Below are 21,975 nucleotides of genomic sequence, written 5' to 3'. Positions count from 1 at the left end.
TAGATTTGATATGACTATCAAAATCCCAGTGAGATTTTTGCAGAAATAAGAAATACATACTAAAATTCATGTGGCATCTTAAGGGGCCCCAATACCCAAAATAATCTTGAAAAAGAACAGAGTTGGAAAACTCACATTTCCTGATTTCAGAAGTTACTACAAAGTAAGAATAATCAAAAGTGTTGCACTAGTATAAAGACAGACATAGACCAATGGAATAGATTAGAGAGTGGATTCCAAGTCAAAGTTTGAGATACCTGTGGGATACTAGTTAGGGATATGGAAGTCATTGAGGCATCTACAGTCTTAGAAAGGACGTGATTACCCAGGGAGAGAATATACAGATCAATAAATTATTATTCATATATTTGGCTAATTCTTACAATAGTTAGAAGAGTTAAAATACACCCTTTTCCTCACCTAAATAATACTTACTTTGTAGATAATGCATACTGAGAGCAAGGACTTTATCATAGTTTTTGTATGCCTAGGTTTGCAATGCCTGGAACAAGCTGACTGCAACAAAAGTTTGCTAAAGCTTTAAACAAAACAAAACCCCAAAACTTAATAACTGGACAGAATTAGAAAAATACTACACAACATGAGAACCACTATTTCCTGACCAAACTATAACATAGTTTTCTCATTTCCTCTGTGTAGTAAGTGACAAATTACAAATGCAGTTTTTCTGCACCACAATGTCTGTTTTATGAATTCTTCTGCTGTAAGTAGTAGTGAGACAATGAGACAGACACTCATCCACCACTGGGTACAGATAAGGACTTTCTGGAATAAGTTTGGCAAAATGTATCAAAAGCCTTAAAGACTTAACTTAGTAATCTTATTTTGTAATGTATCCAAAGAAAACAATAAGACATGTGGCCAAAAGTTTAGGTTGGAAGTAATAAAAAAATATCCAACAATAGAAAAATTATTAAATAAAACATCACGTAGCGGCTCTTAAATCAAGTTTGAAGAACACATAAGACACCAGAAAATGCTTTTGGTAAGTAGAAACCTAATATTCTTTATATTTTTCAGTATTTCTAACATTTCTGTAAAAAGTACATTTTCATTTTAAAGCAGAAAACCCGTGATAAATAAAATCCAGATAGCACTCACCTTCTTTCTTTTTCTCGAATTCTTCGTAGGGTCAGGCTTGTCAAACTCTGCTGGCTTTGCCTCTTCCTCCTCACCCTCGTCAGGTATCAGAGAGTACTTGGTCCCACCTGGCTGCATGAAACAATCCTTTGCAAAGTGGCCTGCGAAGAAAATCGAAAATTGGAATGGCAGGGAGAACGGGGCGGTCTTCCCTCTCAGCGGGCAGGTCTTCCTCAGAGGCTCCTGCCCCTGCCCCTGCCCCTGCCCCTGCCCCTGCCCCTGCCCCTGCCCCTGCCCCTGCCCCTGCCCCTGCCCCTGCCCCTGCCCCTGCTCCTGGAAGGGGCTGACTGGTGCAGGAGGCATTATGAGCTTATTGAGAGCAGCTAGTGGATTCAGAGCAGATTTTCTGTCACCTCAGGATGGCGTTGCTCACTCAGCCAGAGCCAGACTAGCAGCTGGTCCTAAAGCTATGGGACACACTGGCTCTGCTTTGGAAATGGCAGTGGACACAAGGATACAGGCTGGTGCTGCCCTCTATTAGCAATGAAGCTTAGTAATTTTTAAAGATCTATTTGGAACTTATTCCTAACAGCAAAAGGTTGCTCCAGAGAGCACAATGCTTAGCAGAGGGAGCCAAGTGGCAGGTCAAGGCCCTGAAGCAAGATAGCTCTTAGGTAGCTGGCAGGAAGACAGCATCCAAGCTAACACATAGAGACAGGCACAGTCACCTAGGGGCACTCAACATTCACAGACTGTCAGGTCTGGCAAGGGCCTTAGAGATCATCAAATCCAACAATGCAATTGCAGAGGATACGGAAGTCCAGAGTAGAGAAGTAGCGCAAGGTCACGCAGATAGCAGCAGAGGTAAAACTTACCTGGTGTCTTGTGCCTCCCTGCCCTACACTCTTTTTGCTGCACCAAAACCAACCACCTTTTAGCCCAGCCTTTGCTGACCAGGCCAAATTTCATCTCTCATTATTCTTCTCTGCCTCATATAATACCTGGTGGACACAAGCTGAAGGTACAAAGACCCTGAGCCTACAGTGCTATTGAGGGCCTCTTTAACATATGCTATAGAGCTGGTTTTGTCTGAGCTTACTGTAGACCCTATCTCAGGGGCACAGAGAATTGAGTAAAATCATCAAAAGCAGTATGCAAACTACTTTGTAACTCTGAATCCAGGAGCTGGATGGTGCCAGGAAGAACACAGCAGAATTTTCCAAATATCTTGAATGCTCCCACAATTCCCGAGGAGGTATTCTTTCTCTCAATTTTATTCTCCCTTCCTCCCTCTACATTCATGATAAATAGGAACTTAAACTCCACTTCAACCAGGGCACAAAGATGCTACCAGCAGTTGTAGAAAAATCAACAAGGCTAGGTAGATGCAAGGCTAGGGCGACGTGGTGACAAATTGAGGTCACTCTGAAAATGAGAAGTTGGCAATCCCTCTCATTACAGCTCCAACAAGGAAGTCAGGCTGAAAGAGCTCTTTAATATTTGAGTAAGACTGGAGGAAACCTGAGGAAACCGAGCTAAAAGGAAATGACTAGAGTGCCCCTTATTACTAAAAGGATACTGCACCCAGAACTCCAAAGTTGAAGAAATGAGCAAGAAAGGGTTTAACTTGGATCCTTAAGGCATATATTTCTAAGTTGCTTAATTCTTGCAGCAGAACAATAATGGTCCTTGGAGATAAAATTTAGAGTGTTAATCATAATCCAACACTCTTACCTCCTGGCATAGTACCTGGGGCCTTGCCTAGGTAAGGGCATCAGCTGCAAAGGTGGGGGGAGAGGTAGTGATAGTATATATGGTATCACCACGAGGGACAGCAACAGGGCTAGCATTCAGAAAAGGAAACGGAAAAAGTAGTAAGTCATGAACTCTGATGTAAGTCTAGTAGGAGTAACAACATGAACAGGTGAGGCCATCACTTGGCTTAAAAACAGGGTGAACTAAACTCACTAGGCTGCTCATCGGGTAGATAAAGGGTCTGCCCACAAGGAGAGAAAAACTGAAATAGCAGAGGCTTCATCTTACCTTTACAGCCACACTTCTTGCAGGTAGTGTTCAGGACAGCCTCGAGGGTGATCTTCTGTCCAGTGTAATCCTGGAAGGACCGCCTCCGCCTCTCTTCTTGCCTGTAACGAAAAGGATACTGTGACTGTTGGCCCTCTTTAGAGATGTAGACAGAGATACTACAAGGCAATGCAGTATGTTAGGTTTTTTGTTTGTTTGTTTTTTTAAAATATATCTTTATTGATTTCAGAGAGAGGAAAGGGGAGGGAGAGGGAGAGATAGAAACATCAATGATGAGAAAGTCATTGATCGAGCCTGCAACCCAGGCATGTGCACTGACGGAGAGTCGAAACCCCAATCGCCTGGATCCTAGGTCGACGCTCAACCACTGAGCCACACCCAGCCAGGCAGTATGCTAGTTTTTTGTTTTGCTTTTGGCAGGTAGAAGGGAGAACGAAGGAAAAGTGTTGCGCATAAGCAGATGGGCAATAATGAAATAGACACTTTTTCATTTAGGACAAGGCTCTGAATTAATAATTATAAATGAAATTAGACTTTATCTCATTGATCACAGAGGATAGACATAATTATTCACCCTGCTAAGTCCCCTACAACCCTTATAAGATCACTCCCGGGTTTAAAAGACCTTCAAAGGCTTCCTGGAAAATCAAGTCTAAATTCCTTACGTTGGAGTTGGAGTCCTTTCACCATCTGCCTCTAACCTACTTTTCCAGCCTCATCTTTACTTGAACAATATGCTCTAGCCAAATCAGACTATTTTACCTTCTCCAGATGGTTCACTGCTTTTGCTCATGCAGCTCTCTCTCTAAAATGCTCTGCTTCTCTTCTTTACTCCCACTTCACCCAAACACTGCAAGGCTCAGCTGAATTACCACTTCTCCTTCTATCAGGTCTTCTCTGAGTCACTCAGTCAAAATTAATCTTTGTTCATATTCCCATAGCACATTAAGAAATTCTAAATTTGGGGGGGAGGGGAGATTAACCAAAGAACTTATATGCATATATACATAACCCATAGTCAGACAATGGTGCTGTGAAGACCTGGGGAGGAGGTAGGAACTGGGTGGAGGGGGTCAGTGGAGAGAAAAAAAGGGGACATCTATAATACTTTCAACAAAAATAAATTTTTAAAAAATTCTCAACTGTTGACCAAGGTACAATATACATGAAGAAAAGTGTTTATAGCATACAGCTTGACTGATTTTCACAATTTGAAAATACCCAAGTAACCAGTACTGAGATAAAGAAACAGAACATTACCAGCATTTCAGAAGCCCCTCTAGTTACCATGCCTCCCCCAATGGTAACCACTATTCATTCTAATTTCTAATAACACAGATTAGTTTTACCTATTTTTGTAAATTATATAAATGAAATCACAGAATATGGAACCCTTCTGTGTCTGTTTTTCCCCCCCACTTGTTTGTGAGATCCATCCATATTGTTGTGTGTACAGTAGTTTGTTCTAACTTGCTGTATTTTGCTGTTGATATAAAGTATCTGAGTAACTTCTATTATGAACAGTGCTTCTATGAACTTTCTAACACATGTCTTTCTGATTCAAGTCTAACTCTAAAACCTGAGTTCATTCCCCCATGCCATGCTTTTTTCCTGGGTGAACTCTAGAAATTGTTTATAACAAAAGTTATTGTTCAGCCACTTGGTTATTACTAGAAACAGTCTATACTCAGGAAGCCCTTTCCCTTCCCGATCCTTGTTTTGAGAAAGAGAGGTAGCTCTTTTATCTTACTTGTTTTCATATTTTACCCTTACAAGGGTGGCTTTAAGACATTTCACTGCTTCTTAATGAGCCTGTATAGCATATAATTATTTGGAGTAGAAGCAATTTATTACAATGCAATTGATAAGTGCCAGAATTAAATAACATTTCTGAGCTGAGTTATAAAAGATTACTACTGTAAATGGAAAGTGTTTTGTCAATAACCAGCCCCACAAACATGTCAATATTTAGAGACTAAACTACAGATATATGAAAAACTCTGTAAGTCACATGCAACAGCTAGAAGCGTCATGTGGTGAAAGGGGCATTAGCTTTAATGTCAGGGAGACCGAGATTAAAGATCCTAACCCACTATAATTTGCTATAAAACCACAGCCAAGTTATTACCAGGCATCAAGCTAGAAACTAGGGATACAAAGTAAAATGGAGGGAGCACCTACTTTGCAGGTTGTTATGAGAATCACATTCACTAATGTACATAAACTGCCTTGCATAATACCTGGTACATTGTATATATTCAATAAATATCACTTCCCTTCCTTAAACCCCCAAGACCCCTTTTCAACGGATTTTAAGGATCTAAGAACCCTTGGTTAGAAATCACTGTCATAGTCAAGAAATACTTTGAGACAGATGAAAAATTCCCTGTATCACCAGGCATTATCCTACATAAATAGAAAATCTTCCACTCCTAAACTAAAGGTCAGAAGAGCCCATGAAAGTAAGGTGTTGTGTTCAGAACACAGTGTATCCCAAGACACAGGCATCTAAACCCAACTGGAGTTGCTCCTAGATTACCCTCCCCTCCCATTTGGTCTTTTCCTTTTTCAGCCCCAGTGCTAGAAGAGTGGCAACTAACAGGTGAATACTTGTTGGCTGACTGGTTAACTTCTGTGCTAGGAGCTTCGCATGTTAGAAGTGTTGTCTGTAACACTTCATACCTCTAAAACCCAAAGATCATAGAGGTTATATAACTCATCTATTTCACAGTCTATAAATGGCAGGGTTTCCAGGTCAGCCTGATTCACTACAGCATTCCATGGTTTGAGAGGTAGGAAAATTTTAGCTTTTGCAAACTTTTTACCTACTCGATGATAACGTTGTTGGGGTCAAGGTCTTTTCCAGTCCCTTGGTTGACAACTTTCATGGAGAGGGATACTTTTATCCTATCATTTTTCATCTGAAAAAGACAAAAGCAAAGTCACCAAAAGCTCAAAGTACATCATTTAGACCGCTGGTCTAGAATTATCTGACTAAGAATTGAAGTATTCATCATCATAGCAAACACTGAACTCCAACAGCCAAGGTCCTGTGCTAAGAGCATTGATGGTACTAACAAACATAATAGGCAGATCTTATGGCAGAAGAATTTTTAGAAAATGATTTTCATCTCATTCTTGTCCCTCTTGGGGGGAAAGACAAAAATGGTTGTTCAGAAATCTAAGGCCTACCGAAGTAACCCAGCAGAAAGGAAAAACTGTTTCTTTTAGGTAGGTTCAACATAATGATCAATGCAGAGATCGATGAGCCCAGAATGGGTTTTAGAACATTCCAGTAGGCTAGATGTCCTTTCGGACTTGGTCTAGAGGCTCTATACACATGAAGACAACTGTTAGCCACAATGGTCTTCTGCTTCCTCCAGCACTTGAACCCTTCTTCACTCCAGGGTCTTTACACTAGCTATTCTCTACCTAGAAAATCTTTATCCCAACTTTTCATGACTATTTCCCTTTCCTTTGGGTCCCAGCTCATATACCATCTCCTCAGAAAGCCTGTTCCTGAGGACTTTATCTAAATCTACTTATGATATTATTTGAACCCATTACAGCACTTACCACTATTTTCAGTTATTTTAACTTGTTTACTTTTTGTTTCCTCCAGTTATATTCTATGCGAGCTCTATAACAGCTGGGATCATTTATGTCTGGTTCACTCTTGTATCCCTCAGACCTAGTGCATATGAAGCACTCAACTACTGTTGAATAATATCTCTTTCAGGCATCTCCCCTGCCATTTTCTGGTAGAAGGGCAGGCCTCAGTGTATGTTCGTATTTCTCCTGTGGTCTGCCCACACCCACAGCCCACATACCCTCATGTGAGCTTCAGAACTTTCAGAGTCATCCAGAGCTTTCTCACTTCCCTCATGTTGCATGGTGCCAGTTATTAGGAAAAGTGATTATAAATTCTATGTTCTTTTTTGTTTTGGTACAAACTGAAGTGTACCTGGCAAGAATTCTTTAACATCTGTGATAAAGAATATTAAAGCTAGTCCCATAGGTTAAGTGTCCTTCTCTCCTTTTGGTTCTTTACTTTTTTGGCTTTTCTTCACAACCACCATTTGGGTAAACTTCAGGGAGGGAAGTCTTATAAACATGCACTTGTTGCACCACACTTACTGTAGTTCACATTATTCCTTCTGAGTGTGTAGGAGAACCAGCCAGAAGGTTTATATTCAGGTCAGATTATGGTGGCAGGATTCAAAATAAGATTCTCAGTCACAGTTAACAACATATTCACACTGACCATCATAAATACCAAGAAAATCCCAGCTTTTCCTAATCCTTTCTAACCAGGTGAAAGTTGCACAGAACTTTACCTCTCGGCCTATAAGCTTCACCCATACTTTGTCTCCAACATCAACTATCTCAGAAGGCTTATCCACACGACAGGATGACATGTGAGTTCGATGGACCAAACCTGGGCACAAGAAAAAGAAAGAAAGCACAAGGCATGTCTGGTGTTATACTCTAAGTATACTCTAAATAACAAGGTAACAAAAAGATGGAAATTGGGAATTCATTGAAAAAAATGTTCATTAATTTAAAATTGCAAATTAAAACTATTTGAGCCCAGCCGGACATGGCTTAGCGGTTGAGCGTCGACCTAGGATCCAGGCGATCGGGGTTCGATTCCCGGTCAGGGCACATGCCCGGGTTGCGGGCTCAATCCCCAGTCGGGGGCGTGCATGAGGCAGCCAGCCAATCAATGACTCTCTCATCATTGATGTTTCTAGCTCTCTCTCTCTATCCCTTCCTCTCTCTGAAATCAATAAAAAATGTATATATATTAAAAAAAAGAAAAAGAAGAAATATTGTTAGGGCTAGTATAAATTTTTAGAAATCATTTAGCAATGGTTATCAAGAATGATAAAAAATTTTAATAAAATTAATTTTAAAATATGTAATAATTATTAAATAACTTAATGACACTTAATAAAATATTGACAACAGATATCCTTTTCCTGTCTGCTCAAGGTCCTTTCCTGAGTGAACACCTTCATTACATTCTAAAGTAATCTGGTCAGTCCATGTAATTTGATTGAAGCTGACCTAACCCCCAACTGTGGGCACATAACACAGGCTCAGTCAATCAAGGTACTTCATGCCCTGGCTGAGTAGCTCAGTTGGTTAGAGCATCATCCAAATACGCTAAGGTTTCGGGTTCAATCCCTGGTCAGGGCACATATAAGAATCAAGAAATGAACGTATAAATAAGTGGAACCGCAAATCAATGTTTCTCTCCCCCTCTCTCCTAAAATAAAAATTTTAAAAAGGTACTTCAGCCCGGCCGGGCGTGGCTCAGTGGTTGAGCATCAACCTAGGATCCAGGAGATTGGGGTTCGATTCCTGGTCAGGGCACACACCCGGGTTGTGGGCTAGGCAGCTGATCAATGACTCTCTCTCTCATCATTGATGTTTCTATCTCTCTCTCTCCTCCTCCTTTCCTCTCTGAAATCAATAAAGATATATTTTTTAAAAAAAAAGGTACTTCACCCTGCTGGCCACAGCAATTCATTGGTTCACAGACAGACACAAGACACTAGCTAAATCAAATCATCTTTCTCAAGACTTTTGTCAGGATTATAAACTACAAAAAGTTATTAATGCCCATCTTTACCACCAGGTGGCAACAGTCAGCCAGATGGAAGCAAAGAAGAGCATCAGTAACTAGAGACAGAGCCCTGAAGGTGTAAACTGAGCATTGATACAGACAGCTCTGGTGGAAGCTAGATTTATCCTGCACTCCCCCGCAAAACTAACAAAATGTTTCTCACTTATGTTTCTGTCCCTTGCACCAAGAGTTCTAACTAATAATTAATTTGGCACAATCACTTCTGGGACTCTGTCCTAAGAAAACAATCTTATACATAGAAAAAGCTATATGCATCTGGGAAAGCAATCTACATCAAAATACACAATGTATTTTTTTTTAATCCTCACCTGAGGATATTTTTTCCATTGCTTTTCAGAGAGAGTGAAAAGGGGGAACATCAATGGGGGAGAGACACACTGACTGGTTGCCTCCCACACACGCCCAGTCTCAAGCCTCCAACAGAGGTCCATACGTGCTCTTGGCCAGAATCGAACCTAGGACCCTCCAGTCCACAGGCTGACGCTCTAACCACTGAGCCAAACTGGCTAGGGCGACACAATGTATTTTTAAGACAGAAAAAAATGAGAAACAACCTAATACCCAACAATAGGGTAATGGAAAATGAACTATAGGATAGTTACTTGATGGTCCGTATGTTCAAAAGATTACATAAAAATATGCCAATAATTCATTTTTAGTAAATATTTATTGAGTGCCTACTATGTGCCAAACACTATAGGCAACTAGTATTTTTTCATGTAAATAACAAAACACAACGTAAAGTTGTATAATGTAATTACAAATGCTTAAATTAGGTCTTTAAAATTACAAAAAATGCTACGAAATGCTATAACAATGGTTTAACTAGGATATTGAATTACAGGATTTTTTCTTTTATTTTCAAATGTTTTAGTCATGGAGAAAACTATATCTATTCTGAGGGAAATAGATAAAATTAACAATTTTGAATGAATATAAACCAGGAATCAAAGGAAAGAAAAAACTAATAGATCAAGCGAAGATTTATATCTACAATAACTGCCCTCCCTAAAGATTGTTGGGGAAATTAGTAACCTTTATTCTCTTTTTCTCAATCTCTCTCTCACACACATGCATTCACACAGGTGTCAGCACATGCCTACAAGTCAAAGTATTGGCCCTCTCTGTTCGGAGCTCCTACTGAAGCCACTGCTTTCTCTGACCATGGTCACTGGGCCTCACAAACCTACTCCAGCTGACTCTGGAGGCTGATAGCCTATCTCCCTGAATAACTCTGGGGCTCCAAAGTGTTTTATATACCCATTTTTAATTTTAGACCATCACATAATCTCCAAATTCAGTACATTTCAAGGAGTTCGGGGTTTTGCCTACCCCATGATGATATAATGAACAGAGCAGCCTAACTGGAAAGTCTAGAGAGTAAACTCAGATGCCCTAGTCTCTAGCCCTAGAGGAAAGGGAAACCTTTCACTTTGGCATTTTTTGGCCACAACAGTCCTCTAATTCTAAAATTCACTTCTTTCCTCATTGCTAATGGAAGTTGTGAAGAAAATGAATGATGAACCTAATATACTTGAGAAGGTCTATTTATTGGAGTACCAAAACAAAAGAAAGAACGGCACTGACCATTTGTCCTTCTCCCACCTGATCTCAAAGGTTATTTTTCAGTCCAGTCATCACTAGCCACATAATTGTTTTAAGTTTAAATTTAAATAAACAACATTTTAAAAGTCAGTGGCTACTGTATTGGGACAGTACAGATGTGAAATAACACAAATATATTTAGTCCTTGTCCCCAGTCCCTGTACAGAACTCCTAAAGTTTTGAAATTTTCCCAGTGATAGAAGTGTCTTTTGTTATTCATAACAAGCCCCTTCTGATCACACCAGAGTTTACACTAATGACTCTGAGTGGGGCCTCTAGACAGTCTCTGGATGGGGATAGTCACCAGAATGACCAAGTGATTACAGAATTGGAACTTTCTGTCCCACAGCCCTCCAGAAAAGAAGGGGAAAGGCTGGAGATAGAGCTCTATAAAAATTCTTGAACAATGAAATTCAGAGAGCTTCAGGTTAGCAAACACATCAGATTGCTGGGAGAGTGGTATGCCAGAAAGGACAAAGCAGCTCAGCGTGCCCGACTTCCATAACCTGCCCTATGCATTTCTTCCATTGGGCTGTTTCTGACTGCATACTTTAAAGTAAACGAGCAAACAGCCCAGCCAGGCATGGCTCAGCGGTTGAGCGTCGACCTAGGATCCAGGAGATTAGGGTTCGATTCCCGATTGGGGCACATGCCCGGGTTGCAGGCTGCAGCTGATCAATGGTTCCCTCATCATTGATGTTTCTATCTCTCTCTCTCCCTCTCCCTTCCTCCCTCTGAAATCAATAAAGATATATTTTAAAAATAAAAAAAATAAACAAGCAAACATAAGAAAAGTTTTTCCTGAACTCTGTAGCAAATTATCAAACTTGTGGAGAGGGTTGTGGGACCCCCGATTCATAGCCAGCCAGTCAGAAGTACAGGTGGCTTAGAACTTTCAACTGGCGTCTTATGGGAATGACACCCTTTAACTTATGGGACCCGTCAATAACTCCAGGTAGATAGTGTCAGAATTTAATTGTATTGTTAGACACCAAGTTGGTGCTGGGAGAACTGGAGAATTGGTTGATGTCAGAGACACATCAGAACAGAAACAAAACATTTCCATTATTGCAGGAAGTTCTATTGGTCAATACCATGAGAGGGGAAAGAAAATCTAGTTTAGATCTGAATACTGGGAAAGACCTTCAACTCAGTAGTAAAGAATTCTGAGAACAGAAGTCTGAGAAAAGTAGCTCAAATTAGTCTACCTTCCTGAATCAAAAATGTTAAAATCTGGACACCAGTTATTTCATAGCTCAGTCCTTTCAGGGTGGGACTTAATTATCTTCTCCTTTAAAAGTAGAGAATCTAAAATACACTGCAGGAAAGTCAACTGCTCAAGTTATCCAATAAACCTATAGAAGAGCCCAGGATTAGAACTCAGAGTTTCCACCTAATTATTTGGCTCCCTCAGCTCTCCCTCCGAGGCTGGTCTCACTCAGCACAGCTGTCAAACTGACAGAATCACTCGTAAGCTGGCAGCCACAATCAGAGGCATCATCTGACAGGGCATGTACACAAGTGAGATGAAGACTGACTGATGGAAGGTGGCAGGCCTTTAATACTCACATAGTCCCCAAAGTGTCACATAAATGTTCAAGTAAGGATGTGGCTTTCAGATACTATCAGCTATGGCAAGTACACTAATAAGAAAACCTGTCTTCAGACCAAAGGAGGTGCAAGCCCTATAGGCACAGGGATGAGTTTCCACCTCATTAAATCTGAGTCAACATAAAATGAGAAATGTTATTACAGATTGTTTACTGCTAGCTTGGAAACTACTGGTAAGCCATTTATAATGCAAAAAATGCAATTTGCAGCATAGTATCTCCAAGGCTAGAGCGTATCTTTAATATCCAAAGATCAGCTGTTGGACTTTAAAAATTTTGTTTTAAAAATTGCAAAAAGTGTAAATTCCTCTTTGATGTGCATTTCTTCCTTAGCAAACTGAACTCCTCAGAGGTAACTAATGTTAACAATTTGCTGGATATTCTTCCAGACTCTCCTGAACACACAAGGGGTGGGCAAAAGGAGATTTACAGTTGTGAGTATATGAAACAGAGCTTATTCTTACATTATTATTTATTATTATATTATTTATTTGTATTAAAACTGTAAACCTATTTTTGCCCACCCCTATACACAGTAATTTTTTTTTTTTAAATATATCTTCATTGATTTCAGAGAGAGGAAGGAAGAGGAGAGAAAGAGAAAGAGGAAGAGAAAAACATCAATGTGAGCAAAACACATCAATTGGTTGCCTCCCGTATGCACCCCGACCGGGGCTGGGAATGGAGCCTGCAACCGAGGTATAATGTGCTCTTGGCCACAACTGAACCTGGGACCCTTCAGTCCATGGGCCGACGCTCTAACCACTGAGTCAAACTGGCTAGGGCAACCACACACACACTGTAACATCTTTGAAATCAGAATGGTTCTTATAATCAATAGTGTCTTACAATTGCCATCATCTATGTACCAGTGTGGTAGAATTGTATGAAAACTTTCCATTGACCTTTCCTGGTAAAATGAGGAAGGCACCAGCATCCACGTATCTTAGTTATCATTCATCTGCATTGTCCACTGCATACATGTACATAATATCTAGTGCTATATAACAAACTAAATTCTCTGACGAATTGCTAAATTAAAGGGTAAGCACATGAAAAATGTTAATAGATATTGCCAAAGTCTGTATAACAATTTATGCTCCCAATAGTAAGTAAAACTATTGCTGGAAATACCCATTTCCAATACTGGGTATTAAGAGCAATTTTTAAAAATGTTTGTTAATCTCAAAAATCTTGAGTGTTTTAAATCATTTCTTTTTAATAAAGCTGTATTTATTTATTTATTTATTTATTTATTTATTTATTTATTTATTTATTTATTTATTTCAGAGAGAAAGGGAAACGGAGAGACAGAAACATCAATGATGAGAGAGTCACTGATCGGCTGCCTCCTGCACACCCCCCACTGGGGATCGAGCCCAAAACCTGGGCATGTGCCTGACTGGGAATCAAACCATGACCTCCTGGTTCATAGGTCAACATTCAATTACTGAGCCAAGCTGGCTGGGTGGGATTAACTTCTTTTTTATTCACTGTAATTCTCCAGAGATTGATTCAGATTGTTGTGTATCAATACTTCATTCTTACTCCTTTTTATTGCTGAGTAGTATTCCACTGTATGGATGTACCACTGTTTAAGTTATTTTTTAAATTAATACTGAGAATGAGCATCTTTTAAGAAGATATTTACTGATCAACCGCTATTTTTTTCTCTTGTGAATTCTTTTCATATCCTTGGCCCCTTTTTCTACTTCCCCCCTTTTTTACGAGTCCTTTGTCATAGTACTACAAATTCTTTGTCTCAACTTAACTTTGCTTATAATTTTTGCAATAAAGTTTTTTACTTCTATGCCATCAAATATTATGATGTATTTTCTTCTAATAACATCTTTATAGTTGCATTTTTCCATTATAATCTTTCATTTATTTTAACACAAGAAATTAGCAAGCTGTCTTTGGATTCACTAGCTGTGTGATGCAGTAGAGAGCCCATGAGGCTAGAAATCAGGAGGATTGGGCTCTAGTCCTGGCTGTGCCATTACCTAGCTAAAACACTCTGAGTAGGCTACCAGTCTGTAAAACTTGCCTTTTCTACTTACCACAATTGTTTTGAGAAACAAATAAGATTATAGATGTAAAAGAGATTCTCCAAAAATGTTCAATGAATGTCTATCAATGTATGAAGAAAATTTAAAGTATTATATGTATATATATATTTGTATTGGGTCACAGGTGAAATCTGGGGAATCGCTGGTTCCCAAAGTCAAGCCAAGTAGCTATACTCCAATCCTCCCTACAAGTCAAAGAGCACCATTCTTCTGAGTTAAGACCTGCTAAAAATTAACTGTCATCACTTGTCTGTATTCATTATATCTCTACACAAAAACAAAACTACTGCCTAAAAATATAGAGCCTATACATAGGATGTGGTGGGGGTGACAGCAAAGATAGTGGACTGGGAAGGCTGAATTTCAAGTTATAGGTTCCCACCTTGCTTCCGACAGCCTGGGATTTTGATAAAGGCGCCATAGTCTGTCACCATAGCAACCTATAAAGACAAAGAAGAAAAAAGAATCAATGTCACACAAATGAGTCTCTCTTCTGCAGCATTTAACCTAATCTCCTTGAATTTCTACTTGATATTGACTGCCTCTGTGTGCTGCAAAACTGCCTAACAGTGATGTTCTGTCAAACGTTCTTTCCATTCTTTTTAAAATTTAGACTGACAAGTATGTGTGAACCCATTAAAAACATTGGTGTGCCCGGCAGGTGTGGCTCAGTGCTTGAGCGTGGACCCAGGAACCTGGAGGCTGTGGTTCGATTCCTGGTTAGGGCACATGCCCAGGTTTCAGGCTCGATCCCCAGTGGGGGGGGTGCAGGAGGCAGCCGACTGATGATTCTCTCTCATCATTGATGTTACCATCTCTCCCTTTCCCTTCCTCTCTCTGAAATAAATAAAAAACATATTTTTTTAAAAAAATTGGTGAGATTGCCTGGCCTGGCGTGGCTCAGTGGTTGAGCATCGACCTGGGATCCAGGTGATCGGGGTTCGATTCCAGGGGAAGGGCACATGCCCAGGTTGTGGGCTCGATCAATGACTCCCTCATCATTGATGTTTCTATCTCTCTCTCCCCCTCTCCTTTCCTCTCTGAAATCAATAAAGATATATTTTAAAAAAAAATTGGTGAGATTGGACTACTGTCAGACGGTATGACAGTACCTAGGAATGCCCAAACCCCCACATCTATTGAAATCTCCAAAGTAGTTCATGAACAAAAGGAACAACCAGCAGAAAATCAAGTAATAAAGTTACACTTTATACTAGCTGGGACTGAGGCCTCTAATCCCAATACAGAGAACTCTAACAATATGGGATAAATCATGTAGGACATTCCTTTTTCCTAAACATCAAATCAAACCAGACCATACAGCCTGCTCTAGTTCACTTCAAACCAGAGTCTGAGTTTTATCAAGACAATGAGAGAAAAAGCCAATACATAGACATCTGACAAAAACTGAAAAGATATAATCAGAAAGAGAAAAGAGTTGTCCTCAAGTCTTATGCAAAGTTGACCTAAGGAGGGGTTAGACACAGGGATGGGGTACCTTTTTCCTTCCAAGGGCTATTTGGATATTTACAACATCATTCTCAGGCCATACAAAATTATCAACTTAAAAATTAGCCTGCTATATTTGGTCAAACATTTAATTAACTCACCTCTAACATGATGGCTGGAGCTGCTTCTCTTTGGTGAGACCTTGGCAGGGCCAGACCAAATTATTTCACAGGCTGTATAAGGGTGATGTTACTCACCCCTGGGTTAGAGGTTTGATCAGTCTATGTACTGTGTAACATGTAATAGCAACGAAAGGCCCAGATCCCTTGCCAGATAAATCATTATTCCAGACTACCTCTATCTCCTCCTGTCTTTCTTCTAGCCCACCCCCCTCACCTGTGGATTGAGATTAAAGTTGTCACTACATACTACATTTACCCTAAATTCATCATTATTTTTATAAAATATTCAATGCAGTCTTACACATATAAACTTTACTCTTCTCAGTGACTTTAATTAGTTGTTCACTGTCTCAGCTCCACCACAACTACAAGGGGATGGAATAAGTGTACTGCTATTCACTAACATATAATGAATATTCACTACATGCAAAACACTATTCAAAGTGCTTTACATAATCCTCATGACACCATATGATGTCAGTACTATAATTATGCTCTGTAATAGATGACAAAACTAATGCATGGAGAAACTAAATAACCTGATCGATGTTCAAAGCTAGTAAGTAGCAGTACCAGGATCTGAACCCAGGGAATCTTAACTACACTAGAGCTGCTCATGGGTTTTCTTTAACTATAAAATTCTAGCAGTCGAAAGCAATGTGACAGTTGAAAGCTTATCTGTTCCTGGCAACAGTCTTAAGAAGTACACTTCATGTTGCAGATGAGGTGCAATAGCGGAGGTGTAGAAAGAGCACAGGCTTTGGAGTGAAAGATGTATCATCTAATCCCAGCTCTCCCACTTCTTACCCATTGGATCTTGAATACAACTTGCCTTTCAGGGTCTAAGTTCCTGTTGTACTCACTTTGCTGCTGCAGATAACGAATGATACACATAAAGCACTGGGCACTGGTATCTGGGAACCAATGTACATTCAATAAATTTTAGCTTTTTAATAATTTACAGTCCAAGACACTGAAGCACAAAAAGGTAGTGACCAGTGGAAAGGCACACAACTAACTTAGATAAAAGGTAGACACAGATCCTAGGTCCCTTGACTCCTAGTCCAGTGTCTCCTACTTCACCAAATAGCTTCACTACTCACTTCAATGTTAGGATAATAACAGATTAAAATCTCCATTCTCCTCATTTGTAATGGAGATATTGGGACAGAGCACTTGAACCATCTAAGATAGAGCATAAGAATGGGTTAAGAACCAAAAGTTCAAAACTCCTGTTTTACACTGATGAACATGAACATGCTATGCTGGGATATGGACTGGACAGTCCCAAAAAAAAATATGATCAGGGAGATACTAGCATTTAAAATCAAAACAAGGTGGAACTGGAGGAAAGGACCTTAGAGATCAGCTGGCCTAATCCTGTGATTTTTCAAATGAGAAAAGTGAAGATCAGAGACATGAAGAGCTTACCTAAGTTCACAAAACAACTTATTCCCTGTAAAACAGGACCATATGGATAAAAAAGGTGACTTTAAATTTTTAATTACAATAAAGGCAAATTCCCTCTTTCCGAACCAACCAAAGGCACTTTGGCTTTTGTTTCAGGGTTTTAAAAACAAGGCTAAGATATCTCATATTGTATAACATTATTAAAAGGCATAACACTCTAACAAACTTAAAAGTAGCATCTGGAAATTGGAGCCCAAATCACCTTGCTGTTGTAAATTAAGACAATCTCACTTTTCAATCCTGAAGCTCTAGTGTCACATTATGATCTTCTGAGAAAATATTATAACAGACCTTAATTTGGCCTCTCCCAAAAGGAAAGGTTAATGTGCTCCAGAATGGATGCACTCAACCATTCAGTTAGGAAAAGGCATTTGTGCCTATTTCCAGTGCCAGGTGTTTCCATCACTGTGTTCTCCTAGGGTGCAGAGTTGAAATTAACAGAATGGCACCTGCTATAGATGATCACACCGTCTGCCCTGGTGTCCCCAGAATAATTAGTCAAATAACTCAGGGGGGAAAAATTCAGTAATTATCTGAACTAAACGCAGGGCTTGGGTAAAATGAATTTCCATCTTCAGATTAGAGGTTGTGTTGGCCTTGAAACTAGTTATCTCCATAATGTAAATGAGGAATTTGAGGCTCAGAGATATGTTACTTGTGCAAACTCACAAGTACTTTGATTTCCAGTCCAATGCAATTTCCACCTTACCAACACCAATCTCCTCTCAGCATATTTTCCCCCCAAATACAAGGAACATTTATTTAGAAAGTCACAGAGGCAGAAAAAGTGAGACAGCTGGGCTGAGCAGGCTCAGGAAACAAGTTACAGAGGCAAAAGAAGGGCCCTTGGAGCTTAGAAATAATAGACTTGCTAATGGACTGGAGAGGGAGGAAAAAATCAAGATCAAATCAAGAAGAAAAATCAAAGATGATGCCCAGATTTCTAGTGTGGTTTCTAGTGTCTAGATTTCTAAATAGACAGTGGTTCATTTGCTGATATGGGAAAGACTAGGAGAAGAAATGTGGTAAGAAAATAAAAAATTCCGTGTAAAATGTAAATCAGAGATGCTGTGAGGTATCCAAATGAAGATATCAAGTATGCAGCTAGAAGTCTGGAGCATAGAAGGGGTACAGGTGATAGCCAGATGCTCCACTAGCCCTTCCTGTTAAATGCTCAAGATCGTTTCAAATGGACAGGAGTTCTAAACCCAGCTGCTTTTCACCCTCAATCTATGCTTACCATAAATGCTAAGTTTTCAAAGCCAAAAGAATATACCTCTCCTTGGAAAATAGTGTAGAGAGCTGGCAAGTTCTCCATGGTCTCAGGTCTTCCTGAATTCATCCTTAATGTTCTATGGCTCCTCCATATCTCTTCTGCTAAAGCTAATTCAAGTGTCCTGTCACAAAGAAATAAGACAGACAACAATTTGAAAGACATCTGCATTAATGAAGAAAAAGTACAGACAATCCACAGCTATTCTCTACAGAGTAATAACACAGATTTAACACCATGTTCTTTTATCCAAATCTCTTTTGTCTACTTTAATTGTGGGGAGTTTTGGAAACCTTGATTTTATTTCTTTTCAATTTGATACTTACCCAAGGCCATCAGTCTGCTGTTTTGTTTCTTGTTTTTTTAAATTGCTATTGGTATTCTTTTGCCAAGGAAAGGTGTGTGTGTTGTTGTTTTTTGGGGGGGGGGGGGGTGGTGTAAATGGATCTTTAAAAAACACACACAAAACAATAGTAGTAGTAAGAGCTAACATTTATCAAGCACTTACTATGCCTAGGCACTGTGCTAAGCACTAGGCATCCAACATCTCATTTAATCCTCAAAAGTCTCAAGATACAGGTTTTATTATTATCATATTATATAGATGAGAAAACGAAGGCTTCCAGAGGTCAAATTATTATGCCTATATCAAAAAGCCGGGGAATGGTGGAGTCAAACTCTGGATGACACCAGAGTCCACACTTTTAACCACTATGCTTACTTAACAGTGTATTCTGCTTTGATCCAGCTTACCTATTAAGCTTCTATGAAAGATTTCATTTGGGGGGGGGAGTTATTCTGCTTTAAAAATGTTTATAAAACGTTGAAATACAGTCTAATCAGATAGGACCACATCTGTAGCCTTAAAAGAGCAAGTAAATTGACAAGGATTGAGATACACCACTTGATACACCTTGCAATAGTTCTGGGAACAGAAAGTCTTCCTTAAGTACTTCATTTTACTTGCATATTTTAATACACAGGGAAGCAATAGGGACCCAAATACCGGGCACTCCCTTCCCAAAGCAAGGGGCAGAGCAAGAAAAGTATAATGTGGGGATAGGTGGTATATAGCAAGGGAATGGTGGCCCAGAGTGAGGTCAAAGCCTATGTTGGGTGAGGAGGAAATCTGCAAAGAAGAGTGACCCAATGTGGGGAGGAGCAGGGTGATGAGGTAACCTACACATTGGTTAGTCTAGAATGGGGAATCGGTGCCCAAGCATGGAGAAGCAGGGCCTGAGGATTAGCAATAGTAAGGCAATGTTAATTTTCTGATTTTAGTAGTTACATTGTGGTTGTATAGAAGAACTTCCTTGTTTGTAGGAAAACTAAAGTATTCAGGGGTGATGGGGCATCAGGTCAGCAACTTAACACAGACCACTTCCTGGCTTCTGAGACAGCATTCCTCTGATTCCACTCTCTAGCTCTTTCCTCTCTCTCCTGTAGGCTCATGCTCCTGTTGTTGGCCATTAAATGTTGGAATTACTCAAGGTTCTTAGATGATCTTACACCTATGGCTCAATTACCACCAAATACAAGTTACTCCGAGATTTATATTTCCAACAAAAATCTCTTTCCTGTGTTCCAAAGCCGTATTTCTTTTTTTTTTTAATCCTCGCCTGAGGATATTTTTCCCATTGCTTTTCAGAGAGTGGAAGGGAGAGAGAGGGAGACAGAGAGAGACAGAGGGATGTGAGAGAGATACATGGATTGGTTGCCTCCTGCAGGCGCTGGGACCAAGGTCAGGGATCCAGTCTGCAACAGAGATATGTGCCCTTGATCAGAATCAAATCTGAGACCCTTCAGTCCATGGGCGGACACTCTAACCACTGAGCCAGGCCAGCTAGGGCCCAAAGCCAGATTTCAAAATGCCTCCTAGATGTCAAGAATGACCTCTCCCTTGCCCTACCCAAAAAAATAACTACCCAGTTGCCATAAGCCAGAAACCTAGAAGTTACACTTAAGTCCTCTCTTTTCACTCCCTGAATCCAATCCATCACCAAGTCCTACTGATTTTTCCTCCTATGTATCTCTAGAATCTGTCCAACTCTGCAGTTCCACCAATATCTCAGTCCTCACTGCCAACAGCTCTCAGCTAAACGCATCTTACTCTCCTCCATCTATTCACACTATTGAGCCGTTGAGGGATCATGCCCTTTCGCCCATCACACCACTCACTCCCCCCCCCCATCAAAAATAAACCAACAAGGCAGGGCTGGCCTGGCTCAGCGGTTGAGCATCCATCGACCTGTGATCCAGGAGGTCGAGGTTGGCTTCCCAGCCAGGGCACAGGCCGGGGTGGAAGGCTCGATCCCCAGTAGGGGGCGTGCAGCAGGTAGCCGATCAATGACTCTCATTGATGTTTCTCTATCTCCCTCTCCCTTCCTCTCTCTGAAATCAATAAAGAAATGTTTTTAAATAAATAAATAAACAAACACCAACAAAAACACTCATCAGTCTTCTGGTAAAAGCTACAAAGTCCTGCAAGGCCTGACCTCTACTCACCTCCAGCTTCATCCTGTACCCCACTCCCCTTCATTCTCTTCCTACTGGCCCCACCCGCCTCTGTGGGGTTTTTTTAGTCATTTTCCTCCCTTTGTCACAGGGCCTCTGCACCGAGGTTCTACATGGAATAGTCTGCCTTCCTCTCTTCACCCACCTAATTAGAATTTTCCCTTCAGGCATCTTTTCCTCAGAGAAGCCTCCCTGCTTAATTCAGGCACTCAGAACATCAGGTGCCCCTCCAAGGTCGCACTTATTTTACATTTCTTAGTGAGATACTTTGTTTAACATTTATTTTCCCCACCAGACTCAAACCCCTGAGGTCAGGGCCATGTTTGGTTCACAATGTATCCTCAATGCTTTGCACAATAAATATCAGTTGGACCACTAAGGAGAAGGCCTAGTTCCCAGGTACGAATCCAAATTTCTCAACAAGACTGTGCTCTCTGGACAGTCAGGAGTCGGACAATTCCTTCATCTCTGTCTCTCACAGGGGCACAGAGCAGGCCCTGATAAAAGGCTGGCAGAAACAAGTCGGCCTCCTCAGACAGGACCCTAGTGGAGGCTGGGAGACAGGGCTTTCCTCCCCCGGGGCGCCCGGGACCCGGCTGGACACAGTAGGTGCTCGCTGAAATCAGCCGTCGAGGGCCCCAGGCGGCCACAGACACCCCAAAGGTCCGCTCCAGCCTCGAGAGGGAGCCGAGGCTACCACATAGCCGAGCTGGGAGAGCTGGGCCCGCCTCTGCCCCTTGCAATCAAAACTTCAGCTGAGAAGGACCAGGTTCACGCCACAAAACCAAGGCACCGCCTCCAGATCCCGCGGCCGCCCGCCCCCGACCTCCCTCAGACTTACTCGGCTTCAGCTTCAGGTCTCCCGGCCGCTGCATTGCGCGAAACGCCAAAACCCCGTTAGCGGGTTCCACCCACAAGACACAGCGCGTCCAGGCGGGACTCCAGCTCCATCCACCAATCCTGGAATCGTACTCTCGTGACATCAGAAAGAGCTGACCAATAACAG

At 40.8% G+C, this 21,975-nt stretch overlaps 1 protein-coding gene across 3 annotated transcripts in view; it reads right to left on the bottom strand.

Moving 5' to 3' along the window:
* ZCCHC17 (zinc finger CCHC-type containing 17) overlaps window positions 1-21,890 on the bottom strand; it is a 31,741-nt gene extending 9,851 nt beyond the window's left edge. Inside the window, exons 1-7 of one of the 3 annotated variants that reach the window (XM_016217320.2) lie at window positions 21,811-21,890; window positions 18,423-18,579; window positions 14,464-14,521; window positions 7,482-7,582; window positions 5,974-6,065; window positions 3,145-3,245; window positions 1,123-1,262 (exon numbers count right to left, since the gene is read on the bottom strand). In XM_016217320.2, coding sequence (XP_016072806.1) covers window positions 1,123-1,262; window positions 3,145-3,245; window positions 5,974-6,065; window positions 7,482-7,582; window positions 14,464-14,521; window positions 18,423-18,524 — 594 coding nt within the window. In that variant the 5' untranslated portion in view covers window positions 18,525-18,579; window positions 21,811-21,890. Of the gene's footprint in view, window positions 1-1,122; window positions 1,263-3,144; window positions 3,246-5,973; window positions 6,066-7,481; window positions 7,583-14,463; window positions 14,522-15,691; window positions 15,902-18,422; window positions 18,580-21,810 lie in introns of those variants that run through there. The other 2 variants (XM_016217327.2, XM_016217335.2) reach the window with 2 other exon arrangements.
* Window positions 21,891-21,975: the final 85 nt, after the last annotated feature.

The sequence above is a fragment of the Miniopterus natalensis genome, chromosome 9, assembly GCF_054644295.1.
Source record: "Miniopterus natalensis isolate mMinNat1 chromosome 9, mMinNat1.hap1, whole genome shotgun sequence".
NCBI classification, from domain to species: Eukaryota; Metazoa; Chordata; class Mammalia; order Chiroptera; family Miniopteridae; genus Miniopterus; species Miniopterus natalensis.
Note: the sequence above shows the minus strand (reverse complement) of the source record. Positions and strands in the feature narration are given on the sequence as shown.